We start from the raw sequence: 12,579 nt of genomic DNA, 5'->3' as shown, positions 1-12,579 counted from the left end.
GTTGTTGTTGTTGTTTTGGAGGATGAGGGATGTTGATTAAACTTAACTTCTATTATTTCTTCGAATATTTCTTTAAGCTCTTGAAGCAAAACTTATAAAATCAAAAATATTAATGAGAACTTAAGCTGCTGTAAAACCTAAAAAATAAACTGAACTTTTAGGTGTAAGACGCATTAGCATTTTCTCATAAGACTCAGAAAACGAGTAGGCTAACTCTTGATCATTGGTTGTGTGTGTGTGTGTGTGTGTGTGTGTGTGTGTGTGTGTGTGTGTGTGTGTGTGTGTGTGTGTGTGTGTGTGTGTGTGTGTGTGTGTGTGTGTGTGTGTGTGTGTGTGTGTGGGAGAGAGAGACTCAAATCCAAGTATTTTTTGCCTCGGCTTTACACGTGAACCTTGGAATGGAATGAAAGGTGTGATCTGTGAAGAACCAGACTGGAGATGACGTCAGAGACGTGGTATAAAAGCAGAGGAGACACAGACACACTCAGAACTTTAGATCTGCTGCCCTCCTCAGACACAGGCACTGAACATGCTGTGGACTCTCTTGTTCAGCTGCAGCTTTTATCTGCACAGCGATCTGGTTTCGGCTCAAGGAATATCCAGAGGTGAGTTGACTTTCTTCATAAAATGTATATTTTTGTTGTATCTTATATATATATTCTGAAATCTGAAAGTCTTTGTAGAGTAATATCTAAAGTACACTGCAAGATTATTTCAGAGAGTATATTCATAACCATATGTATGAGTTATATATAATAATATAAACATTATTATTATTCTTTTTATTTATTTTTTGTTTACAAAGCTCCTAGAAGGGTTTATGCTAAGAATCTTTATACTATTTGCCAAGTAAGTCTAATCATGTGGGCAGGTTTTGGAATGCTTTAATAACGTATTTACAGCTGAATAGAACATTTCCATTCTGCAAGTTGCAAGATAAAGATCAACATTTTAAGTGGCCCACCAGTCAAGATGAATACCTGATAAGTTGAGCTTATGGAAGCCTGGAATGCATATGGAAAACACTGATGTCGCTAATGGAAAGAGCACACTTCCCTTCTGTTTGTCTGGACTGCTCTCTGGGGAGGGGAACCTCTGACAGAAGCCCCTCCTACTAAGTTTGCCTCTTAGATTTTTATTTACTTATTTCTTTTTATCTAACATGTTTTTAAATTTACTGGAATCATCAATGGAGAAAAGCTAAACCTAACCCTTATTAGGACCCTAACCCCACATCTAGAGCTGAGAAAGAAATGGTCTCAGGTTGATTTGATCATTCTGGTGTTGCTGCTCCTGTGGCTCATAAAATCCAGCCTCATAAATCAAAACTGCAACAGTTTATCTCCTGTCATAACAACATGTTCACCCATGAGATTAATCTAAATGACGCATGATATTTGGGTTACATGTTATGGTCATGCTGAAACGCAGAAAGCAGGATCCACCATTAGGCAACCAACTTAGACCGGCCTTTGCTATTCACAAACACAGCATAAACACTCAAAATGTGTGTGAGACACAGATGTAGTGCTTGGCAAATTACTGTAATACAGTTCCTGACTGCTAAAATGTCAGAATGCTGAAAAATCACCCACAGGGCCTGCAGGAAAAGCCATTATATTTTGAGCGGGGCCTTACAAGCATTAATCATGAAACTGTCCTGTTGTTCTTAGTTTACTGTTGAAACAGGTTTCAAAGGGATATTTCACCCAAAAATGAATATGAACACCCTTTTTTACACACCCTCATTTCATTCTAAGCCTGTATGACTGTCTTTATACTGCCGAAGAAAGACATTTAGCATAATATTTAATGAGCTCAAAAAGATATAACAATAATATTTAACCATAAAAGTACCGTGTTTCATGCTTTATTGTAAGCCAATTAGATACGGTAGCTGTGTGTGAACAGAAATAAACTTAAAAAACAATGTTTGGTTTGGAAACATGAAGGTTCCAAACCAAGAATTATCTTTCGATAAATCAGCATGTTGCTAAATCATCTTTCTAATTCTACATTGCTTACTACAGATGGTGAGATTATCAAACAGATTAAAGGCACAAACCAGGAGCTTGCTGAAATCAAAGAACTACTGAAGCAACAGGTAATTCAGAAACCAGACGTAATGGGCTCCTTAAGTATGTCATTGTAAATTATCAGGGTAAATGACTTTGTATGAAACCTACGTCATCCACTAACAATCTCTATTTAACCCTCCTGTGCTCCTCATTTGGGAGTTAATACAATTAATACAGTATTTCAGGTATTTTAAAATCCAATTTTTGAAGGCAGATTAGCGCCATCTGGTGAGAGTAAAGAAAGAAAAACATGTAGGCCTAATACCATGGTGTAACCACTAGATTCATGAACAGCTCTCCAAAGAGAGGCTTTTTGACCATGAAGACCAAAAGTGTGACTATTTTATTATGACCACTTAGCCTTTTCAAATCATGCCCTCAAATAATATTTTTTTTTCATATACCAGTGCCATAAAAGTCATCATGTTTCGTACCATTACGATGAAGCTACGATTTTTTTAATTTTCAAAAAAAATTGGTCAAAAGTGACAGAAGAGAACCAGAGGATATCATGACAGCATGCTGTGAGAAGGTCAAAGACCGTGATGTAAATGTTGATATCTTAACTATATTTGGAGGAAATTCCCTTGTTGGAATGTATACCACTTGTATCTCTTGTATACCACAGCTGTTGAACACACACAGAAACTTACATCACCACCTCCAGTTGTGTATGTATATATATATATATAATTTCAACAGCCTGTCGTCAATTAAGACTTACTTACTGTATAAATGAGCAATGTATTCCTGGAGATACAAATGGTACAACAGAAGATTAATGCAATATTTTGAACAAAGATAATAAATATACATAAATATATTTGGTAATACTTCACAATACAATGGCACTAATATGCATTAATTCATGCTTAACAAATGCACAGATAATCGTATGACTCAAGAAGAACTAAGATTAATAGATTAAGTATGAATTGCTATTAATTGAATGTGTCATGATGTATTAATTAATAAAATATACGGTAGTATTAACTAATAGTGTAAATGAATGTGTTGATTACCACAATGGGTCGAAGCCATGCATTTCAACTTCCAGATGTCTGCTTTAATTAATCATTAGCTAATGATTTGCAAAGGTATCATTATGCTATTTTACTTGTTGATAATTATATATATATATATATATATATATATATATATATATATATATATATATATATATATATATATATATATATATATATATTTTTTTTTTTTTTTTTAATAACATTCCTGCCTATTAAAAAGTTAAATCACATTTTAGTTATTACACATTCTTACACAACACTGACAAATGAACAATTTGTTTTATAGATACAGGAAATAGTTTTCCTGAAGAACACGGTTATGGAGTGTGAAGCCTGTGGTGAGGAATTCTAAGCTTATCATTGCATCAGATTTATAATCGAGATTGTAACTGCTAAATATTGGATATTCATTCTCTCTTGTCCTTGTAGGCATGAGACCAGTAGATCCACAGCCTTCATGTGATCCCAACCCCTGCCACCCTGGTGTGGAATGCATTATGACACCCAGTGGCATCAAGTGTGGCCTGTGCCCGGAGGGCATGACAGGAAATGGAACTCACTGTACTGATGTTGATGAGGTGAGTGGGCTGCCTGAGCTGAAATAGGGTGAATTCCAATCAGAAGTGAGCATCCATACTCACTCCAAAGGGGGCTCTTGAAGTGGGGACTCTAGAGGGAGCAGGGAAATTGTGTCTTATAAGGTAGCAGTGTGTGTGTGTGTGTGTGTGTGTGTGTGTGTGTGTGTGTGTGTGTGTGTGTGTGTGTGTGTGTGTGTGTGTGTGTGTGTGTGTGTGTGTGTGTGTGTGTGTGTGTGTGTGTGTGTGTGTGTGTGTGTGTGTGTTCCTCCCTCTCTGCTCTCTTTATAAAGCTTGCTGTCTCTTATTAGGATCATGCAGGTAGTCATTTTTACCTAGTGTATCTAATATTAAGCACATTTCTTAGCAAAAAATGTGAATTTAAATTGCATGTGAAATGCATGACAAATAGGTAACAGGGTTATTTTAGCTATCTAAAACTAAACCATAAAAACTGTTACTCAAAATAAAATGAATGCTAACTGAAATAAAATAAAATATACAAAATTTTAACTGATTTCATTCCAGCTAGATGTCAAAGCATTTGTCATTTTCATTTAGTTCATCCTGATGTACTAAAATAACTAAAACTGAAATAAAAATGAATAACTCTATTAATAACTAAAAAATAACTATTCATAACTAAAAACTTTTTTAAAGTAACTAATAAAAATGACAAAACTATAAAAAGTAATACTTGACCTAAAACTAAAATTAAATGAAATTAATTTGTCACAGCGAAACAAAAAAATGGTACAACTTATATTATTCTATTTATTCATAACTCCCCTGCCATCTATAGTAGTTTTAAAATGAATCGCAAGTACGATAAAATTGATAAAATGACTTCCTCAAAGTGACCATCGCATGCACTCTTCGCTAACGGCCTTGTGGAAGGGCCCTTCGTGAAGGTATTATACATTAAGTCCCCTTCCCAAGGTGCCTTTCAAGGGCGAAAAACAGCATTTGGAATCCGCTGAACAACTTGAATTACATAACCATAAACGGTAAAAAATATTTCCTCAATTGCATGTACCCTTCACTAACGGACTTGTGGAAGGGCCCTTTATGAAGGGATTCACTTTCATTTGGAATGCCACTACAAATGGCATCCGCTTCCTGAGGTGGCTTTCTAGGGTGCTAAAATTTCGTTCTGAATAATCCCTTAGTCTTTTTCTCTTAAGGATTTGTGGTGCTGTGTGGAATAATGTCTCTAAATATTTTTAAAGAACAAATATTTAATTTGTACTTCACCTCAGAGTAAGATTTTTGTTCTCTAATATTTCTTTGTTGTACAGTGTGCTGTAATGCCATGTCACATGGGGGTGAGATGCATTAACACATCACCTGGTTTTCGCTGTGGGCCCTGTCCAGCTGGGTACATGGGCCCCCAGGTGCAGGGGGTTGGACTCGCCTATGCATCTGCCAACAAACAGGTATCATTTGTATATGAGAATAATCATGAGGCAATCAATGGATAAAATGTTTGAAATTAAATGGAAACTATTATATGCAGGTCTGCACAGACATTAATGAGTGTGAGAACTCAAATGGAGGCTGCGTGGAGAACTCCAACTGCATCAACACACCAGTGAGTGAAGCTTTATGGTCTGTTGGTCACAGCAGCAGAGCTACGTTTAAAGCAGTGGTTCTTATCTGGTGGTTTGCAGCCCAAAAATTGGTTCTGCTATTGATACACTCTAAAGAGAGACTTCTGCCAGTAGTTACTTCTACCTGATCTGACACTAAAAATAACTTTTATCAACTAATGTGGTGAGGCAAGGAACCATTAAGGAACAGTTTGCCTTGAATCAGTTAATTTACATGTGCCCATGTAATTAGGTGCCTATTTAATTTTAGGTTAAAAATATTTTCAGTTGAAGGGTCACAGACATGATGACATGCACAAAAATTTGATATCATGGACACAAATTAAGAATTCATTCCCATGACTTGATCCCAATTAATTTATGGTCACGTTTTATCAATATGTTCCCTCGTTTTTGGTAAAAATCGTCACCTTATATCAATTTGTTCCCACATTTTCGGCAAATCATGGCCAAATTGTATTAATTCTTTCCCTTGTTTTAGGTAAATTGTGGTCATGTTGTAATAGTGTTCCCTCATTTTAGGTAAATCATGGACACATTACTACAACGTGACAACAACCACAAAACGAGAACAAATTAATACATTTAGGAAACAAATTAATAAGTGTGGGAACAAATTCCTAATTCATGCAAAATATATGAATCCAAACTATAAGGTATTTTGGAACAAATTCATCTGTTCAGCTAAAGCTAGCTAAATTAGGCAGATCCTAACATATGCAGGTTGCGTGACATGCCATTATCCTTAAATATTATTAACAGAACTGTGTAAGATAACAAAAATAGAGCCAGAGTTCATTAAATACTGGTTATAGATTTGATATTAGCTGTGTCCCAATTCAGAGGCTGCATCCTTTGAAGGCTGCCTTGGATGCATCCCAAGATTCATTGCGCACCAGGGATGACAACATTTTTTTACACTTTTTTTAGGTTTACACCGGATTACACTTTTAAATGTAAGTATAGTCCTTATTAACAGGAGTGCCATCTTTGATTTTAGACGGGAATGAAACCAAGGATGTGAGGGATAGACATACATCTCTTCAGTGGGTTTAACTGATATTAAATGTGTCTTTGGATTGTCCTGCTGACGAAACACTGCAAAAATATATTTCCATTTTTTTTTTTACAGCAGATGCTATTGAAAACACAGTAAGACTGGTTATCCCTCACAGCTTCGCTTTCATACCTGTCACTGCTCTGAATGAGGTCTATTGGGTTTACTGGCTTACTTGAATATCTACCGATACAAATGTAAAAAAAAAAAAAACACTGGTTCAAAACATAGACTGTAAAATGGATGCAGAGTCCTGACGTCACCCATAGGTTTCTAAAGAGCATTTTTGAATCCTAAAGTGGGCGGAGCCGGCCGTCACCATCTTGGCAGCTTGCCACCGCGCATCACTCCCGGATAACAGAAAATGGGCAAAGAGGTTCAAAGGACACTAGATATTGATATATTTTACCAAGATACAATTTTATAGATCATTTCTGCTCTTTATTATGTACATAAATGGATCACGGTGAACATATTTACATAAGTTGTGAACCCTTAATTGGATCACAGCTATTTTGTTGGCTCACCACAATGCAACGTAAAAACTAATCAAACCAGATGATAACCACTGGTCTACAAATTTGGAGAAATTGATTCATATCAATCAGTGTGAGCATCTTTCTTTTCATTCACCTTGTTTATATGAATCATTGTATGTTTATGGCAGGGCTCTTTTCGTTGTGACCGCTGTAAGACTGGTTTTGTTGGGGATCAGGCGAAAGGCTGCAAACCTGAACGGTCTTGTGGTAATGGTCAGCCCAATCCTTGCCATGCCAGCGCAGAATGCATTGTTTATCGTGATGGACAGATTGAATGTGCAGTAAGTCAATGATCATATTTGACATATTTCACATATGCAAACTCCTATAGATGTGACTGGCCTAACTGATATAATCTGTTTTAGTGTGGAATTGGTTGGGCTGGAAATGGATACTTGTGTGGAACAGACACTGATATTGATGGCTTTCCTGATGAAAAGTTGGAATGTGTGGAAAGAAACTGTGCAAAGGTAAAAAAAAAAAAAAAAAAAAAAAAAAACAAGAATAAAGATGTATTGCACTAAGCATTAAGTAAAAACAAAGTAAAAAGTGAAGAACTTGTTAAAAACTCAGTGTTGAGGTCTCAGTAAAATGCTTTTCTAGGACAACTGCCTCACTGTTCCAAACTCCGGCCAAGAAGATGCAGACAAAGATAACATTGGTGATGCATGTGATGATGATGCAGATGGAGATGGGATCCTAAACACAGAGGTCAGAGGTCACCACACCATCTTGGTTAAATGCAGTGTTATAATATCACCTGATAGACAGTTGTAATCAAAATCCAGTTTATTGGCAAAATTGACCGACTTTTAGCTTTTTGCAATGAACAAATTAAACAAAAGTAATTGAAATAGCTCAACACAAAAAAAAATGTTTCAAGTGGTTTCCCCAAATTCAACTGAAAATGCAACTTTTACTGACTTTTGCAGTCTCAAAATTATTCAACCCCTCCGAATAGAATCCCTCACAGCAGCACAAATCTGCAAAACATAAGCACACCTGATGCAACTAATCAAGGGCTTCATTAGTTGCACTATGTTTGCTTGAGCTAGAACACATGAAAAATCTGAACTGGCTAGGTTTGTTAAGTGTCACATTTAACTGTATGTTAGAAATTTGGTTAAGTCAAAAGAATGGTCCAACAAGTTAAGAGAAGATATCATCACCCTTCACAAACAAGGAACAGGATACAAAAAGATTGCGAATTCATTAAATGTTCCTAGAGACAGCCTTGGAATTATGGTTCGGAAGTTCAAAGTTAAAGGAACAATGGTTACACTACCTGGACGGGCAGAAAAAGGAAGCTATCAACGGCTGCTGCCAGATTTCTGAGAATACAGGTTCAGAAATTAGTTCATTGCAAACTGCTGAAAGTATGTCAATTTTGCCAATAAACCTGATTTGCAATGGGGGTTGAATAATTCTGATTAAAACAGTATGCTGTCTGCTGCCTTCTTAGGAAGCATCCCAATCCAAATGGAACTTCATTCAAGTGACTGAACTGGACTGAACATTCTACATAGGCAATAGTTTTGCACAGCATACATAATGCTGCATGTAAATGGAGAGGAGACTTGACTCACTGCTGATTCTAATAGAGTTCGATGTTAGCATGTTGTTCAGCTAATATTACACTTAAAATATTACATTAAAATGCATACAGACAAAAATTTCCTGAATTGGCTTCTTCATAAAGATATTTGTGATGCTGCATTTTGTCAAATGCTAACTTAGAAGGTTGCTGCTTACCTTTTAAAACATACTTTATGTTGGGATTATGCCCAATGTTGTCTATATAGGCATTTGGGGAGCTGTAAGCCTAAACTACCAGTTCTCATGACCATCTTACTGCTTACTTCTCTGATAGGACAACTGTGTGCTCGTCCCCAATATCAATCAGAAGAATACTGATCAGGATGATTATGGAGACGCTTGTGATAATTGCCGTCTGATCAAAAACAATGATCAGAAGGATACAGATGGTGACGGTCAGGGTGATGAGTGTGATGATGACATTGATGGGGATGGTAAGACTTTAGATATTTCCTTCATTGGGTTACTATGAACAGCTGCATTGGTCCAACTGAGAAGGTTTGCTTTCTAGGAATAAAAAATGATAAGGATAACTGCAAAAAGGTACCAAACCGTGACCAGAAAGATCGAGATGGTGATAATGTTGGTGATGCTTGTGACAGCTGTCCCTACGTCCGCAACCCTGATCAGGTCTGATTAACTCTTTATTCATTTCTCACTTGTAACTTCTCTCTTCTCTTTACCCAGAATGATTTGATGTCAGAATTTGTTTTTAGAGTGCACACCCTTGCCCGATTAAAAAAAGTGGTCTGGGTATGGTCTTGCAAATTTTAGTATCCAAAGATCTGGTTGTCCAGACTCAAAAGTACAATGTAAAAAAGAGACTGCAGAGTGATAGAGGTGGAATAAAACTCTGAATCCAAGAAATCGAGGTATTAAAAAAGCCTACATAACTCATGATTCTCCTTCTTTCTGCTACAGATGGATGTGGATAATGATTTAATTGGTGATCCTTGTGACACCAACAAAGACAGGTATTACAAAACTCCAAATGTTGGTTCCCATTGGTAACACCCATAATCAGAATGTTTAATCCAATGCTTTGGTCTCTATCCTCAGTGATGGAGATGGGCATCAGGACTCACGAGACAACTGTCCTGCAGTTATCAACAGCTCCCAGCTAGACACAGACAAGGATGGCATTGGAGATGAATGTGATGATGATGATGACAACGATGGCATTCCCGATCTCCTTCCACCTGGTCCAGACAACTGTCGTCTGATTCCAAACCCACTGCAGGAGGACTTTGATGGTCAGGTTTTAAAGCTTGGAAACCTTACTTTACGTCAAACTGTTATACTAATACCATTATACTGAATTAAATAATCTCCTGTTCAAAAGATCAACATATGTTGTGTTTTTGATGATGGTCCCCAATATGGAATACTGGTGTTTCAACCTGCCTTCTTAACAAGTTTAACTGTAAAGACTTTATGAACCATATTGACCAACACCAAACCAACAAACCTGGATTAGCATGGAAAGTTTCTTTTTTTTTCAGCAGGGTTACAACCCTTCTTGTAGATTGTTTTCAACCATTATCTGATCTTGTTGGTTTGTCATGTATATGTCAGATCATAATCAACTGCATAATTTTCTTGACTGTTGATTTACAGGTGATGGCATTGGCAACGTTTGTGAGAATGACTTTGACAATGACACATTTAGCGACAGCATTGACGTTTGTCCTGAGAATGCTGAGGTCACTCTCACCGACTTCAGAACCTATCAGACTGTAGTTCTAGATCCAGAGGGTGATGCGCAGATCGATCCAAACTGGGTGGTGCTTAATCAGGTCTGTCTGCCTCTTTCTTCCTCATAGATGGTGGCAGTCAAAGTTCTCACAGTGTGAATTTACTAAGCAATGCTCATCCTTTTTAACAGGGAAGAGAGATTGTTCAGACCATGAACAGTGACCCTGGACTGGCTGTAGGTAAGAGACTATGACAAGGAAAAACAGCATAGTGGATGTACTGTCAAGTTGATTCCAAGCTTAACCCCTCTGGTTACTCCAACAGGCTACACAGCATTCAATGGTGTGGACTTCGAAGGGACATTTCATGTCAATACTGAGACGGATGATGACTATGCAGGCTTTATCTTTGGCTATCAGGACAGCTCAAGCTTCTATGTGGTAATGTGGAAGCAAGTGGAGCAGATTTACTGGCAAGCCAATCCTTTCCGAGCTGTAGCTGAGCCTGGTATCCAACTAAAGGTGTGATCTGGTTTCTTTAAGTGCAGAGTAACAACTTTTATTGCTCGGAACAAATATAGTATCAGTTCGTTTTTTTTTTTTTTTTTTTTTTTGGTAGGCAGTGAAATCAGACACGGGACCTGGAGAAAACTTGCGGAATTCACTCTGGCACACAGGTGACTCAACTAACCAGGTGAAACTCTTGTGGAAAGACTCCAGAAATGTTGGCTGGAAAGACAAAACTTCTTACCGCTGGTTCCTGCAGCATAGACCCCAAGAAGGCTATATAAGGTATAATCGGATGGACAATGTTTCTTCTGCAAATCCTCCAGTTTTTTATTTGGAATATTGTTTTATGCATGTTTAGGTAAATACTCTGCATATCTTGCATGCAGGGTTCGGTTCTATGAAGGTCAGCAGATGGTAGCAGACACAGGAATTATTATTGACACAACCATGAGAGGAGGCAGACTGGGAGTTTTTTGCTTCTCTCAGGAGAACATCATCTGGGCCAACCTGCGCTACAGATGCAACGGTCAGTTATTTTGATAAAATATCTTTTATCAAACATTAGAAAATAAGTAAACAGTCTACACTCAATCAAAGAGCTTACTCTCAGGCCACTAAATAATCTGAATTCCCAACAGTTCTACACATCCTTGGGCACTTGCTTGCTCATTTCTTATTTTGGCTCATTTGAAAATACTTAAAGCTAACAATAGGAGTATAATACTCCTAAATGTTTAACATATTTTACTTTTTTTTAAAGTTATCATGCAATAAATAAATAAAAATATCTATTGATTTTTATTTATACAAAATAAAGGTAAATACATATTACAAGTATTTTTTAGCATGATTCATTGAATCATGTTATTTCAAATTTATGACAAAAGCAATATATAATTTTACAATAATTCCTCTTTGGATGGCCATTTTTCATGATCCAGTTCCCATTGGACTTTCAATGAATATCCTTTTACTTGGAAGACTTTATGCATTCTGCAGAATCCAGCAGATTTTCCCTTGAAAAAAGTGCAGAATCATAATTTTTTTTTGTATTATTAAGGTAAAATGTGTAATATGGGTATACAAAATTCACAGTCTCTGAGGAGAAAATTATTAAATTCTATTGTATTTCCTCTTTGTTTTTGCAGATACAATCCCAGAGGACTTTGAGACATTCAGAACCCAGCAAATCCAGCTTTTTTAAACCCAAACTCAACATCAGAGTTATTTTTTACAAGGTTAATGTGTTTTGAGTTGTATATTTCTGTCATGTGTGTCATATTTCATACTCATTTTTTTATACTTTAAGAACAACAGTAGACAAGCCTTCTTTAAAACCCCAAATGACTGACAGATACACTGATGACACTGCATTAGCACTGAGGTCACAAACACCAGAATTTAAATATATATATGTATTTTAAAAACACGTACAGAAATACAGGTTACAAAATATAAATGATATAACAAGAAGGCTCTGATATATGCAGCTGAGACATCATGCACGTCCATATTTAGCTTCTTTTTTTTTTCTGAGAAAGGAAAAGGACCAGCAATACAACAAAGACAAAATCAGTTCCTTCTACAATCAATTACCACAAACAGGAGACAAAGATGACCACACCAGCACAGCGACTATAGAACTGGGCCTCTGGATAGATCCAACCCAATGAAAGCTCTAGACAACCACAAATTATATGTCCTAATATACCGTTAATTCCAATAAAGAGCGAGCACTGTTTATGCTCACAAAATGAAAGATCACAAAGATTTGATGTGCATTCTGTAATCTAACACTCTCATGAGCGGTTTGTTTACAATGTCTTTTAATACTTATTAACCTGCCTTAAGTGAGATGACAGTTGACGAAATAAAAAATATATCATCTTTAC

The 12,579-nt window shown here is 36.6% G+C and overlaps 1 protein-coding gene across 1 annotated transcript; it reads left to right on the top strand.

The window, feature by feature from the left end:
• Positions 1-486: 486 nt before the first annotated feature.
• On the top strand, positions 487-12,579 carry comp (cartilage oligomeric matrix protein). The gene is made up of 19 exons (XM_081358596.1): positions 487-605; positions 2,031-2,104; positions 3,393-3,444; positions 3,536-3,684; positions 4,980-5,117; positions 5,198-5,272; positions 7,016-7,168; positions 7,253-7,357; positions 7,491-7,598; positions 8,758-8,917; positions 8,995-9,113; positions 9,405-9,457; positions 9,543-9,736; positions 10,101-10,279; positions 10,369-10,417; positions 10,503-10,699; positions 10,797-10,969; positions 11,074-11,213; positions 11,836-12,579. Exons 1-19 carry the CDS (start codon positions 530-532, stop codon positions 11,889-11,891), a joined length of 2,250 nt encoding a protein of 749 aa, XP_081214722.1. The 5' UTR covers positions 487-529; the 3' UTR covers positions 11,892-12,579.

This window comes from Scardinius erythrophthalmus (genome assembly GCF_964197995.2).
Source record: "Scardinius erythrophthalmus genome assembly, chromosome: 25".
NCBI lineage: Eukaryota > Metazoa > Chordata > Actinopteri > Cypriniformes > Leuciscidae > Scardinius > Scardinius erythrophthalmus.
This window is presented reverse-complemented; position numbering and strand designations above follow the sequence as displayed.